This window comes from Antrostomus carolinensis, unplaced genomic scaffold (assembly GCF_000700745.2).
Source record: "Antrostomus carolinensis isolate BGI_N321 unplaced genomic scaffold, ASM70074v2 scaffold7714, whole genome shotgun sequence".
Classification (NCBI taxonomy): domain Eukaryota; kingdom Metazoa; phylum Chordata; class Aves; order Caprimulgiformes; family Caprimulgidae; genus Antrostomus; species Antrostomus carolinensis.
In genome coordinates this window covers 30321-47724 of record NW_010312761.1, presented here as the reverse complement: position 1 = coordinate 47724, position 17404 = coordinate 30321, and the positions used below count along the sequence as shown (strand labels likewise).

The 17404-nt window shown below is 40.0% G+C and overlaps 1 protein-coding gene across 1 annotated transcript in view; it reads left to right on the top strand.

Annotated features, from left to right (window-relative positions):
• GRIN2A (glutamate ionotropic receptor NMDA type subunit 2A) overlaps positions 1-11418 on the top strand; it is a 171081-nt gene extending 159663 nt beyond the window's left edge. Inside the window, exons 11-12 of the mRNA XM_010167098.2 lie at positions 7612-7850; positions 9454-11418. Of these exons, the coding sequence (XP_010165400.1) occupies positions 7612-7850; positions 9454-11244 (2030 nt within the window). The 3' untranslated portion in view covers positions 11245-11418. The remainder of the gene's footprint in view (positions 1-7611; positions 7851-9453) is intronic.
• Positions 11419-17404: the final 5986 nt, after the last annotated feature.

Genomic DNA, 17404 nt, shown 5'->3' with positions numbered 1-17404 from the left:
TCACCACCCCTTATACTGTCAATACCAGCCTGTTTCTTTTTGCACCTTCCACTCTGTCCCATGCACTGCAATCTGCTGGGGTGGGCCTTGTCCTGCCCTGCACCTTTTACAAGTCTAGGGGATGTGCTGACACTAGAGGTCTGTTGTACTTAACCAATAAAACACCAGAGACATCGGGCTGCAGCTCAGCTTTCTCTGCTGGGGCAGAGCACCCTTTCCTCGCTTGCGCTAGGCACGCTCCTGCAGAACACACAGACTGCAGGTGAGCAGGGATGGTTGCAGTGGGTGAGGCAACACAACATGGGGGAGAATTACTTTTTCCAGACAGCTCTCATTCATGCAAGGCAGTGTTTTTTGGAGTCAGAGAAGGGTGATTTCCATGCAGTTGCAGTTGTGTGATATGCCTCCTGCAGGACCTGCCGTTGGTGCAGGGGTATCCTGCACTGGGGGTTTCCACAGCTGAAGTGGTTGCAAGTGCCTTTGTGTGGTAGATCTCACTGTGTAAACCCAATCCCCCACCACACTCAGGAGAAATGCCACTGCCAGAGAAACCTCTGTTCAATTATTTTTCCCTCAGTTTGTTTTAGATTTGCTGTTTCTCTTATGTTTGTTGGCACCTCAATGCCAGGTTTTGGTCTGTGACAAGGTGAAGGTACAGGCTGGCACCCTGAATCACCCTGAAACTGTAATTTCTGAACAGTATGTGAAGTATTAAAAATTGTTTTCTAGATCCAGAAGGGACATATAAAATAGATTTCTTCTCCTTTCATGTGAGAGAATAATTAAATAGATTAAAATTAAGGTAAGAACTTGATGAAAATACCTCTCCAGAGTACCTAAGAAAGTAGTTGAGGCAGGTTGTGAACCATTAGGGATTATCCCCAGGAACCTATGGCTTGAACCTCCATGGTTAAAGTAGGGCAGAAAAATGCCTGTCTTTTAAAGAAGAAAAATAAGAACTCAGTGTATTATAGACTTCAGTACTTGTAGAAATATGAAAACAAATTACTTAGCAATTTATTTTGATCATTTGGAGGATAATAGGAGAAACAAAATTAAAAAGTAGATTTTCCAATTACAAGTCTTGTAAAATTAATGTAATTGCTCATCTGATAGGATAACTGTTCTTGCAGAGAATGTAGATAAGTGAAACACAAGTAAACAGTGAATTCTTCACAAGAACCATTTCTGTTTCCTATTCCACTTAGTCAATGCTTTGACTGTAATCAGTTTATATTTTGCTGCTTATTCTTCCATCCCATAAGTTTTTATTTAATGGCTTCTTGACAGGCATTTCACACATGTAGTGCGAATTCTAAAGTCGTATCTCTATCTGTCATTATTTCTTCAACTTCCCTCCATCAAGCACTGTCCACACTTGTGCAACCCCGGGGGCTGGCTGAACGCAGCGCGCCTTGTAAAAGCAAACGGTGTCCTGGCCTCCGACTGCTCTTTGGGACCGTCACGGGTCTGTGCTTAATCTGGCTGCACTCCCAAGTCACACTGAAACCCAGCCCAGGCTTGGCTTACTTCCCAAGAGTGAAGACCAAAGGAGGCAAATCATGGGCTTTGATTTTTGAGGGTGGTTTTCTACCAGGATGAAGCTTGACCCACAGCTGTACTGGCTGGGGTGGGGGATTTGGTGCTTGTCAGCAGCTGTGAGGAGAAGAAGGATACAAGCCCAGTGGTGGCTGTGGTCTTGGAGAAAGCAGGTGGAGGCACTACCAGGCATGCAGCACTTTTGATGTGATTATAAAACTGTGCTTGTTTATTTCTGGCAAGTTTGTAACTAGGGGCATAATTGGGTGATTATGAAAGAATATATTTTTTTTACTAATCATGAGGAAGGCATCAGACAAGTATTGAAAAACTGTTATTCCCTCTTAAAAAAAAAATCTTACCCCAAACTGCTTTTCTGTAAGTACATTTGGAGTGTGATGGATTATATGAGTTTGGGTTTCTCTTTTTAATAGCTAACATGTAATTTTCTGTATGCGTGTGTCTTCCTGGATGCATGTGTAAATGCAGAGGAAAAAAAACCACTCGGAAAACAAAATAACATCAGTGAAATGACCCGTAAGGCAGACAGCTTTAACTGTCAGGATCTCGTGGCTGGCCCATCATTTAGGAAGACACTGCCTCTTCCAGGAAGGTGGTTTAATAAGCAAAGTTGAGAACCAGGGGAGGATGCCAGACCCTTAGGAGATGCTGGGCCTAGGAAAGAAAGGAATCTGGGGATCCCAGTAACCCCTCTACAGGAGCCCATCCGAGCTGAGACAGCCCCAAGAGACAATGGCAGAGACTACAAAAGGGCAGCATGTTTTTCAGCTCTGAGAGGATGGTGGCAGGAATAGATGACACTTCCGTAGCCTGCAAAAAATGCCAAGGGCTATGATGAGGAAAAGTGTCTAATTCTGCCCTTTGAGCCTTTCTGTGTCTGGATAATGATGTTTTTATTGTGAAGACATTTTTCAGAGGGCACACTGGACAGTTTATCACTCCTTCCCAGGGTGATAAAGTGTTGAATACACTGGAGGTGTTGCATTTAAATGTAGGAAGAAAGGCACTTGTGGGAGGGTCAGAGTCAGAATGGCCAAGTGACATGTTTCTGTGCAAATAGCAGTCAGAGCAGAGAGCACCACAGCCACAGGAACAAACCCGAGAGGAATGCAAAGGGATCTGAGTGCTGTTTGCACTGTAACCTAGAACCGTTGTCAATAGTCTTGAATTACCACTGAGAGAGCGAGAATTTTGCGGTTTATTAGAGGAGACCATACTGTGTTTTGAGTGAATAGTGCAGAGGCTCAACACTGCTTGAAAAATGGATCTTTAAGGTACTTCTTATGCTGATTCTTACACTATAAACAAATCAGACTTTTAATGATACAGGGCTATAGAATTTTTTTTAGTATCTTAATGTAGGCACCTTACAGTTACTTGTTAATTTTGCAAGTTAAATATACTGTGCACATATTAAACAGAAAAGAAACACTTTTTTTTTTGTTAAATATATTGGAACTATTCATTTTTTAATCTTGTGTGTGTCATGATGTTTGTTCCTGAAATCTGCAACTATTCTTTTAATCATTAACCTAGTCCACATATGGACAGTGGTAGAAAAAGATTGTGGCATTACATTCTTTTTAGTAAGTGCCTGAGGTGAAAATAAAAAGCCTTAAAATAAGTCTGATTAATATTTATAAGTAACTTGAGACCCTCCTATTAGATGGAGACTTGAACTCCATTAACACTTAGTTCATTGAGGTTGCTGACTTAGATTTCCAAGGTCTGTCTTATGGAAGATTTTGAGCTTTTACTTAGAATTATGCAGACATGGAGATGACTGAACCCTCCAGTGCCTGGTAGTCACAAATAACTGGCCTTTCAATTGCCAAGACTAGTAGTGTATTGCTACACGTGTCATCAACCTACACGTTCACCTCACCAGTTGGACAAGTTAGGGTCAGCTATGCTGAAGTGTTATTACAGCTAAATTGGTAAGTCTCTTATCTGTGTTTCTGTGTGTATACACAAGTGTATATACATATATGCTGTAAATGATAACTGATTTATATATATAGACTAGACTTGCCAGCCTAATCTGCCCATTCCCAGATAATATCATTTCATAAATATGATTCACAGTGATTTGCTATCTATAAAATTGTGGATTACTTTTGGGTATTAATTAACAGTGGTTTCTGTAATTGTCAGATAAAATGGAAGGGATATTGCAACAGAAGTATCTGCAAGACTCTGGGATGTGTTGTTCTTCATAGCTTGTCAGGGCACTGTCATTTATCTTGACTCAAAACAAGCTTGGTTGTTTTCTGTAGTGACGGTTTTGGAAAGGTTAGTGGATTATCAATAGTTACTTTAGATGTACATGCCAAAGGGAAAGAAACACAGAGGAAACTGTAATAAAGAAGAGGTTTAAATTACTTCATGAATTTTGTTATGAATTGTAAAAGGGCACAGCAGTCAAATCAAATTGATGTTTGACAGTCTTGGGAGATGTGAATTTTCCTGTGGGAAGTAATGAGGGCTGATTGTCAGAGCTTCAGCTACTAATGCAGAAACCAGAAATATTGCTCTGTCTTTGGACTTGGGTTCTTTTCTCTTCTATAGCCTCTGTGAGTTTTATTCATAGACCTTGGGGGGGACTTGAAAGAGAGATGAGGGGAACAGTCCACTGAGGTTTAGCAGAACAAAAGAAATCCAAGTGTTCTAGGATATGGAAATGTAATAATGAACCCAAATTATCTATGTAGTGACAGTGTGCAATATCTATATTGTCACAATTAATAATTTATTGTCCCTATGTCCTGGATTAGAAGACTCTTAAAGATTCATTAGAATCTACTTTCTTCTTTGGGGATGCTCTTAGGTGTTTTGAATATTGAGCACTGTAATTTGGGAGAAGATACACTGCCTTTTTCAGATGCAGAGGCTCAATTCATGCTTTAAGTGCAAAACTAAACTCAGAATTAACTAGGAACAAAATAATCTCACTTACAAATTTGTGAAATGCCTTTGCTAAAGTTCCTTGGTACTTATCCTTTCTACTTCAATTTTTCCTTCACATTCTATGAGAAGCAATTTCTCCATCTCAGCCCTGTGTTCCGTTTCCAGCTCACACATCCAAATTATCTGTGGGCTGCAGCTTTCCCAGTGCCCTGGCACTCTATCCTGCAAAATGCTCTTGCACAGCAGGTCATTGATCTTCTAGTCTAGCTTGAAGGTAGCTGAAATGTCAATATAGCTTCTAGACATTTTTTTCTGATCTTTACTCCAATAATGTATGGATTATAATACTGAAAATGTGTTCCCTAATCACTGGGTAAGGATTAGGGATGTGTAGCATGGGAATTCTTCCCTCAAACTGAAGTTGTATCCTTAACTGGGAAACACAGCAAGCCAGCTAACACTGTACTTTCTGGCCCTCTGTATTGCTGCTGTATTTTCTAGAAACAGTGAAGTTTATGTCATTAAAAATGATAGTAGAGTTACTGAGCTGACTATATCCTCAAGAGAGTAAAAAGGCACGTATGCACATGCAATGCTCCGGTAAGAACAACACTAAACACTTGAAAATTTAATCATATCATACAATATAAAAAACAATCTTGGCAGGAACAATTGCAGTTTCTTGCACACCTCTGTCCGTGTTGGCAGCAGCAACCACTGCTGAGTGATAGCATCCTGCATCTGAGGCCAGATCTGTCGGTGAAATGTGGATTCTAAGACTAAGAATATGCAAGAGAGGGAGAGAGTGGATCTGCCTCCTTAGCTTTAAGTAAATGAAGTGTTTTCATGGCAGTAAGGATGTGGCATAGCCAGAACCAGAAACCAGGAATGCTTTGTATGGAGCATGTGATGGTGCCATTTATTTTTCTGCCCATGCCCAGGAGGCAGACAGTGGCAGCAGCAAAAGGCCAGGGGAGACTGTAAGAAGAAAGGCTGGGTGATCCAGAGGGCCAGGAGGGAGTGGAGGGAGGTGTCCAGGGCACCATGAGAGGGAAGGCTGGGAGTACATGCAGTGGGAAGGGTTTGCAGTTACTGCACCACTCAGTTCTCTGAGGGAAAGCAGAAAATGAAAAGAGATAGAAAGCCAGGAGAGCTGTAGTTGAAAGATACTGCTAATTACAATAAAAAAATACAAAAAGCCCCCCAAAACCAACCAAAACCCCCCCAAACCAACCAAACAAAACAGGAAAAGAGGCACACTGTGTTCCTGCAGTATCCAGGCATTATGTGACAGCTTTTTTCTATAGAAAAGCAGGTGGTGTATGAAACACAATAGACTTTCATAATGCTGTATCATACACAACTATTTTTCCTCACTTGCTGCATGTGCTGTGTGGGTAAAGCTAGCCAAGCTTTCCATTTCCAATAGAACATGACTGTCACCTGCAGATGTGATGCTTTGGGTGATTCCACAGCCAGTGTTGGTGATTGTCATTGCTTTACCATAAATGAAAGTATGACAGGGAAGAAAAACAGAAAGTTTTGATAAATAATGTTGTTTCTTTCTAAAGTGTTTGTAGATCAGAAAGTGGTCTAAAACTGCATCTCTGAGTCAGTTCACCTGTTTCTGAAATGCAGCCAGCTACGAGAGGAGCTGTGACTGATGACTACTGCAGTGATGGCCTGGTGCAGCATCCGGGGCAGCCAACTGCTGGACCTGGTTGCTACTGCACATGCTGAATTTTTAATCTTGCCATTTAATCTTTGTCATTTGTATGGTCTGTCTTTTAACATTCAAAAGCATCTTCTTGGGCTGGGAGGCTGGAGCAAAAATCTGCTATGGGAGAGATATGCAGATATAAAGAATATGTAGATACCTTGGTCCTAAGGTTGCTCATGAGGTTATCTGGTTAGTGGCTTTTCAACATAAAAAACAAAACAAGAGACAAGAACACTAATAAATCAAATTCCCAGATACCCAAGTCCTAGGGAACAAGAGCTGCCAGACACGATAGCAGAGACCAGACATGTCCGGAGAGGCTCTGCCAGAATGTTGCAGCAAAAAGCAGAAATCAGGTTATCATGGGTCTCAGAGGAAAGAACACACTTTGTATGGCACGTTTTAAAGGGGTTGTGAGAACATGTGAAATTTATTTTGCAATGTATAAGGGAAGGGCCAAAGGGAGGAGTCAGAGTGGGTTCAGGAGCAAAAGTGTAGGAAAAGGGAGAGGAGGGGGCATAAAAGGGTCTGATTGTGTGTCAGGATGCTTGTCTGGCTGAGCCCTGTGCCTGAGCACTACGGCCTGTCCCATCTCTTTACTAAATGCAGTTCCTAGCTGATTTGGATGTGATCTTGCTTTCCATTCAGTGTTTGCGAGTGTTGGGGCAGATGTGATTTCTTAGGGGACTTCTGGAAAGACCCGAGGTCCAAGCTGGTGCCTGGGTAAGGGGCACAGATATTGTGCAGACTTAGCCCGTGCCAGTTGGAGGGGTCTGTGTACTTGGTGTGTTTGTGAATCGTGAGCGATGGTGCGTGCGTGTTCCACCAGCAAACTTCAGTCTGCATCAGCTGGGCAGGAGGAGGAGGACCAGGCCATCTTTATTTGTGTTTGTGAGTGAGTGCCACGTGGGTGCGTCTAACGGCGCTGCTGTCTGGGAGGGTCTGTGTGTGCATTGGGACCTCTGGGCTACACACATTGGCTCACTGCTGGCTGGACCCACAGGCAGGGGCCACACCGGTGGCATCTATTGAACTAGGACCAGAGGAGCCTCCTGGGTCTGAGTGTGTCCCAAACGCAGCTCTTGTGGATGAGGTGGAGTCATCCCCTGGGATGGGAACCCTTCAGTTCCACCCTCTGTAACAAGTGGTACTAGTTACAGCAAGCAGAAAAAAGTTTTACCCAAATGACAGATCCTGCTTTCTGGAGCAGCCAGCTTCCCACGTAATTTATGGAATCTGAGGACATCTGAAACTAGAGTGCTGTGAGTTGAAATCTGCTATATTTGCAAATCCTTAGTAGATAAGTCTAAAGTGCTCCACAAATGAAGCGTTAAATGGTGCTGTATTTTTAAACTTGCAAAGACTTGAATACTGTGAGCAGTAATTTTTGCATTCTAACTGGTTTGACTCCTTGCTCTCCCTAGGGGAAATGGAAGAATTAGAAACCCTGTGGCTGACCGGTATTTGCCACAACGAGAAGAACGAAGTCATGAGCAGCCAGCTGGACATTGACAACATGGCAGGAGTGTTTTACATGCTTGCAGCAGCCATGGCACTCAGTTTAATAACCTTTGTCTGGGAGCACTTATTTTACTGGAAACTTAGATTCTGCTTCACTGGAGTCTGCTCAGATAGGCCGGGATTGTTGTTCTCAATCAGCAGGGTTAGTATTTTAATTTTCCCCCTTCAGGCAGCAGACAGAGTAAGTGCTACTTCTCTAAAACTTCACCTTTCCTTTTATTTCTACTTGGACATCTGAAATACTTGTTAGAGCACCAGTGTGATGCTGTAGAGTGGTCAGTGGGCTTTGGGTGTACTTGCACTCCATGAGAAGTCTTTTCTCCACTGGATTATTCTAGACTATGAATTATCATATGCCAGAATAATCAGTAATCATATGCTGGACACGAATACATTTAGGGGAAATTTTGAGGAAGAAATGGTCGAGCTGCTCAGCTACAGGAAGTGGATTAATTTATTAAAAAAAAAAAAAAATCCAAACAATAAGCACTAAATTGATGACAGACGTTAGCTCTCAGTTTTGTGTATTTCTTAAAGAAGTGGATTTTAAGTGATAGAAATATGCTGGAATACTTGTAAGTTTTTCTTGATAGCAAACTTGAATAAACCATATGAGAAAAGGTCAAACACAGATGTTGTTTATGTTTGATTACACACTGAGACAGGTTTTAATAATAACTTTACCAAACCCAAAGTAAATGTACATATCCAAATAACTGATACTTGTACTAAAATAAGGGAAGTATGTGCTTGTTCTTATGTTTTTAACAAATTAATTGGTTGTTGTTTTTTTTCTTTTTAAACATACAGTAATTTCATTAGGTAATTGACTTTGCTGATTTTTTTTTTATATAGCTGAGGAGAATTGAAAATGATACTAAAATACCTAATTGCTTTAAAATGTGCTGAAATTACCCTGTTGAGTAAATTGGACTGTATTGGAACTCCATTAAAAATATTCTGCCCTACTCTGGGGATTGTCTAAAAAAGCTTTTACACTTTAACCTCCACATTTTACATTTGAACTTTATACTTTTTGGCCATTTACATGTGAAATTCTCCTAATAAATGTGGGGAAAACGTACCTATTTCAAAGGCAAATTTCTGAGAATTACAAGTTCACAAGGGTTGGAAATGTCAATTGAGCTCACGGGAACAACTGAAGAGGTTGGTGTTAAAAGATGGACTTCAGCCATTTGCTCAAAATAAACTCAAATTCAGGCTTTAGAAAGAGATGGGATTTTTTCCTGTGTCCTAGGATAGGAAACAGAAAAGCTGGAATACCACGACTAGAAGCCTTTTTATTTCAGTGAAACTGAAGAGTACCTTAACTTCCAAGAAAATAGCCGGACTGCAGGCTTGTTTGAAGGGATAATTTAATTAATGTTTTAAAATAATAGAGTTTCCATACTGAAGGTTAGTTACATTTTGTGATGGGACTAGGGAACCTTTTGGGAGTACCTTCTAATCTTGTTTTCTAGAATAAGCATTGGAGGCCAACACAGACAAATGATTTGTAAAATACTGGCAATTTTTCTTCTTTACGGGGCTGACAGATGTGGCAGAAATTATTCTCCCATATCAATATAAGGAATTGCTAAAAGAATAGATATCTACTTTTAATCTTTCCAGTCATTAGATGAGCAAAATTTAATTGTTCTTTATTCTTAATAAAAATAGAATGGAAATATTTAAAATGTACACCTAGTGATTTAATTTGCTGTATATTATTACTTGTGTTACAGGGTATTTACAGCTGCATTCATGGAGTACACATTGAAGAAAAAAAGAAGTCTCCTGACTTTACTTTGACCAATTCCCAAACCAACATGTTAAAACTACTGCGAACAGCAAAAAATATGACCAATATCAATCCTTCAAGAATTAACTCCCCCAAAAGAACAGCTGATTTTATTCAGAGGGGTTCCTTGTTTATGGATATGGTCATGGATAAGGGAAACTTGATATTTTCTGATAACAGATCCTTTCAGACAAAGGACAACTTTTTTGGTGACAACATGAATGAACTGCAAACGCTTCCTGGCAATCGACACAAGGACAATCTTAACAACTATGTTTTCCAAGGCCAGCATCCTCTGACACTGAATGAGTCCAATCCAAATACAGTGGAGGTTGCAGTAACAACAGAAGCAAAAGTGAACTCCAGACCCAGGCAGCTTTGGAGGAAATCTGTTGAATCTTTACGTCAAGAGTCTGTACGTCAGAGCCAAGGTTCCCAGAGAGAAAATGAGTCAGATGAAAACAGGCAGCTTTCAGTGAAAAGCCAAAGATATCTTCCTGAAGAGATTGTCCATTCAGATGTATCAGAGACATCAAGCCGAGCTACTTGCCATATGGAACCTGAAAACAACAACAAGCACCACAAGACCAAGGACAATTTTAAAAAAAGGACAGGAGCATCAAAATACCCAAAAGACTGTAGTGAAGTGGAACTGACATATCTGAAAACCAAACAGAGCTCTCCACGGGATAAAATCTACACGATTGACGATGACAAGGAGCCAGGATTCCGCTTGGACACACCTCAGTACATCGAAAACATTGTCCTTCCAGAAACTATAGAGTTTCCTGATGTTTATCAAGATCACAATGACAACTACAGGAAAGCAGAACATGCTAACAGCACTCCCTTGCATAATGAAGACAGTCTTCCAAATAATGACCAGTATAAACTTTATGCAAAGCACTACACTTTGAAAGATAAAAATGCTTCCCTAGTTGACATGAATGATAGATACAGACAGAACTCCACACACTGCAGGAGCTGCCTTTCCAATATGCCCACTTACGCCGGACACTATTCGAGCAGATCTCCCTATAAATGCGACGCATGCTTGCGGATGGGGAACCTCTATGATATTGAAGAAGATCAGACGCTGCAGGATACAACGAACTTATCACTTCCTGAAGAAATATATGAGCATAGTTGGTCACAAAATAATGCTCTGCAATATCATAAAAAAAATAAGTTGAGGATTAGCAGGCAGCATTCTTTTGATAATATCGCTGATAAATCCAGGGAAATTGATATTGGAAGACCTTCTCGTAGTATAAGCTTGAAAGAAAGAGAGAAATTTCTACAAAGTAGTCCATATGCAAGCATGTTTAGTGTTCCCTCAAGCAAACTGTTGAGCAAAAAGGCCTCACTTTTAACTCATGCTCTAGAGGACAGTAAGCGGAGCAAGTCCCTATATCCTGTTCACTCAGATGATAATCCTTTTCTGCACTCGTATCGTGATGACCAGCACTTATCTCTTAGGCGAAGTCCAACTGATTTTTATAAACATTCTTTACCTACAAGAGGAAGAAATGATAATTATTTAAGGTCATCCATAAAGTCTACAGCATCATACTGTTCCAGGGATGGTCGGATCCATAATGACATGTACATTTCAGAGCATGTTTTGCCTTACGTTGCAAATAGGAATAGCTTGTACTCAACTCCAAGGGTTTTAAATTCCTGTAGCAATAGACGTGTGTGTAAGAAAATGCCTAGCATTGAATCAGATGTTTAAATTTTCCATGAACACTTCATCTCTAGGGAAAAAATGGTTGCCACCATCTTAGAGGGAGAATTTATCCTTTAACAGTATCCTCCTATAGTAAATTATATGTAAACCTCTCCCTTTCTCAGTGTACTTTTGTACATGAATAGGTGAACTAGTATGCTCTTAACCATCCTTTTAAAATATGTCGTGTTGAAAAGGATAAAAAATAGCCATTTATGTATGCTTCATATATAAATGGCAAGCTGTACTGAAATAGCCCCAATATATGTTGGCAACTATGCTGTTTTGTATCTAATTATTTTACTATTTCGGTCATTCTAATTTATGTTGCTAAGTATCATTCAATGTACTTTTGTCCTTAGAAATGTTTAATGATTTTCTAGTACTGGATAAGCAATATGGTATGCATGTAGTATGACACAGACAAAAAGAATTAGGGAATGCATTTGCACAGTTACAAAAGTAAGACTCTAAAAAAGAAAAGAAAGCTAGACTTTCAAAAATATATTTCAGCTTCATAATCATTTTCACAACCAAATAATAAAAAAATCCCGAAACCCCGGGACCTTAATACAGTGTGTTAGCACAAAATTAGTATGTTTATTCTAGACTGACAGAAAATAAATGGGAAGACTGTAGGCCCAAACATGTGAACTGCTGTGTACCAAAAGGAAGCCCCATGGATATTGGTTAATGTTAATGTACAAATGCTTTTCTTATATTTCACATGCACTTACCATTAAAACCTAAATTCTTTGAAAAGTCTACAGCCATCTTGTCAAAAATTTCACAGCTGCCTAATCCAGAGTATATATTTTTAGATATCACTATATGGCACTTACTATGGAGCTGTGGACTTCATTAGTAACCTTGAGGCCTAACGTGTACCTAAGTTTGCATTTGCCCCTTACTGGTGATTACTCAGGGCTGTATAGTATTACTTTTATTCCTTCACTTCCCGAGCCAAATCCCAACCCACTGTAGTTCTTTGTTCATAGTGTATTAGTGAGATCTAATTAATTGTACGTTAATAGTATTAAAGCTGTTAGTGCAGTATCACAGACAGCCATAAATGCAGTGCAATCAGTGAGGAGCGCAATACCATGTATTTGCATACACACTGAAGGATTAACGCCTTGCCAGGGACTGACTTCTTCCTTCCAGAATATTGTGCATATTTGTTGAACATCAGACCACCTTTTTAAACTTCTCCAATCAAGTCTGTTATAGAAATTGACTATATGCACACGTAACTAAGGAACAGTACCTTTCTTATCACTTACTGGTATACAAAGATAGTCACATAGCAGGGATGCGTTGGTAGACAACTTTTACTTCTTGTGAAGATCAATCAGATTATTTCACAAATAAAATGTCTGCTGCACACCCCTCCTCACCCCAACTGTATAAAATCCCCAAACCACTAGATTTTAACCATAAGGGCGTGTGGAAGGGAAGAGAGGAAGTCTTTCACGAGTAGAGTGTACAGCTGTAAATTTAATTTAAACTAAAGACGTAAATATAATTGGTAATATATTTAAATACCGAAAGCATTCAACAGGTGGTGCTCTCCCATTCCCTGCTACTCTGAGAATTGCTTTAGCGTTTTTGTGTAGAGGAAGTTTAGATTATTCAAGTAATATTCCCTACGTTTCACTGAGGGACAGTGAGCAGGGAAACCATTACCACTGTGAATTGGAAAATGTGAATATTGCTCTAACTTTTCTCAAAACAGAAACTCTTCATTAGGGTCATGCCCGTCAGCTGTGACTGCTGTACCTGCATGCCAGAGGGACAGCCTGCGAGTTGTTTCATTGGGAATAGCGTCCTGCAGGGCAGAGTTGCAAATGGGAGATAATAGAAATGATGTGTCGGGATAGACAAAATTTAGCTGCTTGAATTTTGTTTACAATTTTTTTACTACCAAACAGTCCAGAATGAGTTCTTGGTATTTATAAACGTATTTGAACATTCACCGTGATGGTGAAGGACTTTGCAGAAATAAATGTAGTGAGATTTGGGCTTCTGAGTCCCTTTCCAGCTCCCAAAAATCTCAGTATACTTTGTTGTATGTTCAGAAAGCGTATCTGTGGGTATCAGTATGCTGTTGCCAGCAAATATGTTTTGAGTATTCTTTATTCAGCAGTTGGTCACAGTTATTGGCGCTGATGCACACGGTATGCTCTCTCATTCCTCACTGCACATAGTTTTTATAAACAGAAGATCCTTGCCTGCCCTTAGAGAGATTCATGTTTCTTAGGAATAGTTGTAAGAGCTAAAGCAGGGCCAGGGTGCTTATGGGCTGAGCACTGCTTGTCATGAACCAAAACCTTTTCCCAAAGACATAGCTGGACTATTTCTCTTAGGTCTACAGGAAGGCAAATGCACTAAAGGCACAAATATTCTTGCAATGAGTTTAATAAAAATATTTCAGGCAAATTTTAAATTCCAATACAAATCATGGTATATTTAGTAAAATCTCAAGTATTTTGAACTCTCTGAAGCGTTTCAGCAGATACGGTATTTGCTGATATAATACCAACAACTGCCATGCAAGTCGCTGAGAATTTTACCAAGTGAATCATAAAACTCAGTGGTGGCTCTTGTCTTTCTCATCATCTTAAAGCTCTCAAAATATTTGCTGATTGCTGCAAGTCTTTTGTGTCATCATCGCTATCTAACTAGACACACATAATTCAATATATAGACAAGTACTGTATGTGGAGTCGTGGGAAAAAAATTCCCATTTACAACATTTTCTAAGTAAACTGTTGAGATCCAAATGTAAACATCCTAACCCCGGGTGGATTTGTCTTTCTGTGAAATGTACAAGCAAATTGGCTATAAAGAAATTTATTGCAGCGTTTGATTTTTCTGATTTGAGCAGATTTCTGGTGACTGTAGAGATTTTTTATTATTAGCTGCAAATATGCAATACAACCACCTCCCCTAAACCAAAACAAATTAAAGAGATGGAGGGAAGACTTGATAATGTTGCACAGCAGTTGTTCACATGGAAATAAAAGATGCTGATTTAAAGGAGAGGAAAAAAAAAAACCCCAAAACCAAACAGATACTTAAAGTAGAGGGAATAGGAATCTGCATGCATTTGTTGTTTTGGTCTTGGCATATGAGTGAATAAAGGGGGAAGAAAAGGCTGAAGTGTAGGGTTGTAGGCGAGTAGCTGGTGTGGTTGTGGATGTATACGTGTAAAGAAGAAGAAACTGAGAAGTTGAAGAAAAGTCTTCAACAGTAGAGCCACAAGCCACAGCTTGTGAGGCTCAGCCATAGAGCGCGTGGAATTCTGAATATTGCCTGAGCTTTGTTGATATGTTTGCACTGACTTTCAATTAAACCGAGATCAAGACTTTCTGTATTTCCCTCTCTCTCACTCTAGCTGCTGCTATTCTTGAAGAGGAGAAAAGAATCTTCCTGCATAAGTGGCCATCCTTTCTGTACCTTTCTGGATGGTGCTGGTGACTTGTTACATTTTCCTGATTACAGCTCTAGCAGTTTGTTGGTCATTCCTATCACCAAGATTTCCTGTGACTCCAGCTGGAACTGAATCAGGCTGTAAATGATACGGGCCATTCTTGGTAGCATGTCCTGTAGTGTTACACTGCTCCTGGACGACAACTTTTATGGAGGCAGGATAATCAATTGCTGAGGAATGGAGTAGGTACATGGAAGTAAAACCAGCTACATAGACATACCTGCCTCTTGCTTTTTTCCTCTTCTAAAAACATTGTAGATTTTCTTCATGTTTTTGTCTTTCCCTTTTCACCACAGTAATTTTGCCTTTTTCCTTTCAAATGGATTTTGTGTTCTGCTTGTGTTTCTTAGAGCAGTGGAGCCACCCACTAACTTAAATGCATGGAAATAAGATATTTTAATATATAAGATAAAATTAAGGAAAATTAAAAATTTTTTGCATTTCTGGAAAATTTCATTTAATGTTTTTGCAGCTTTTGCTCAGAATTCATTATTCTGCTATCTGAGAGGCTTGGTTAGGAAAGAGAGTGCTGTGGACAAACAGAAACCAAATCACTGCCAGCTCAACATGTTTTGTCAGCATCTCATAAATACACGTCTCTATGATCTTTCAGGAACACTAATGCTCACAAGGGAAATCAGGAGTGGGTTGTTGTTTTGTTTTGGTTTGGTTTTTTCCCCTGATGAAAACAGATGTTTTTACATAGTTTTAAAGGTAGCAGAAAGCTGGGGCTGTGTAGCGTTGGGTTCCTGTGCTGGAAGGCTGAGCTCTTTCTGGTGCCAGTGGGGGCAGAGAGAGAGAGAGAGAGAGAGAGAAAGCTCCCATCAGGGTGGCAGTTCAGAGCACCAAAGGCTTGGAAACAGTTATGTCATGATGTGTCCTGAAAGATTTTACCCTCTCTCTCTTGGCCTTTTAGAAAGTATAGGCTCCTGATGTAGACATCTCAGTTAGGTGGGCTTAGAAAAGTCATGGTCTACTTATCCCCAGCCTCAAAACTCTGCTGGTTAAACCTGCAAGTGCTTACAGGTTCCTGTGCTTATGCAAGTACTTATTAAGGGAGCACCTCTTGCTTGTGGGTTTTGCAGCACTCCCAGCCTAGTTGGTGTCATCATTTTCTTTATACCATGTGACTATCCAGCATGAAATAAAAGTGTCAGAATCTGTTCCTTGTAGAATAACTTGCTATTTTCATATTTCTGCAGTGTAGCATATGCATTTTAGTGATGGGGAAGATTCTGGTACTGTTCCTTCCCTTGCTGCGTTCATCAACATAGAACAGGAATTGAGGTATGAATCTCAGGGTCTAAGAGTCAGCTTGGTTAGGAAGAATTCAAGAGGTGAATGTTTTTGTTGTTTTAAATTGCATTTAAGATGTTTGATATATAAATCCTAGTGAAAACAGATCTTTTATGACAAAATCCTCTCTTAGTTCGTATAGAGCAGTAACCATCCTGTGGCTTGGCTAGACTGTGTTAAGTGTTAATCATCACATCGTGTGCTTCTTTCACGATTCATACATTCCCTTGCTAAAATCCCTTCTCCAGCTATAGTCCTACCTTAGCTCAAAGTCCTTTTAAAGGAGATATATTTCTTATGTAGGGCAATCTGTTTTTTAATCTAAACTCCCTTCCTATTGAGAGGTGAGCCTTCGAGGTGTAACAGTGCTGAAGGAACTTGTGAAAGAGCATAAAGGCCTTTTAAAGTACGATGTTTACGATATGAGCCACTTCCCTACCTAAACTCGCCTGTACTGTTTTATTTAAATGTATTAGCAACATGTTAGTGTTTGCTATCACGAGGGGGGAGCACCATTTGTTTATGGCTCTAGATGCAAGTACAGCCAGGTGTATGGTATGCCAGGGGAAAGGCTCAGCCTGCTCTGGCCGGGGTCACCTCTGAAGCTGTGGTTCAGTGAAATGGAAGGAGCCTCAAGACCCTCACATCTCTTACATCGCTCTGATCGTGCAGACGTTGATGTGTGCATATTGTACATAGTGTAAAATTCTTGTTGATGTTCAGCTTTCATTGTGGAATTAATCCCATGTTCACCCTCATGACAGCGTAGCAGCCATGTCTGTGGGACGGGGAGGTGGTTGTGTATGTTCTCTGGTGTCTGTTGCCCTGTTAAATGGGAGCAGAAATCCTGCCTTGCTTCTCTCTGCTCTGCTGCCAGGTTTTACTGCACTCTTTGTAAATAAGCTCCTCATTTATTTCACCTCAGACAAGCTCTTAATTTTCTCTTGCCCTGCTTCTCTCAAACCTGTGTGCAGAGTATGCTCTCTAAAAATACGTGTTCTTCCAACGTCCTGCAACTTTGGCAGTCAGGATTAGACGTGTGCATCGCCCTGCAATGCAGTGAGCATGCACTTAGTTCCTCTCGCAGGTTCATGAGTTTTCTGTTACATACCACAGAATATATCTGCTGTGGTTGAATTTGTTTTTAAAATGAACACTAGTCTAAAGAGCTGTAAGAATCCACTACTGATTTTGTGATGATTTTGTCATAATCTTTAATTTAAGAATCAGAAATAATATAAGTCAAATTAAGTTACCTCACTACTTACCAAGCTTTATTGTTTTGCACCTAGATGACACTTTTTACTCTTTTTGCTTAATTCTTTACCTGTATTGAAAACAACACTAAATTAGTAGAGAATATAACCATGCTGTAGC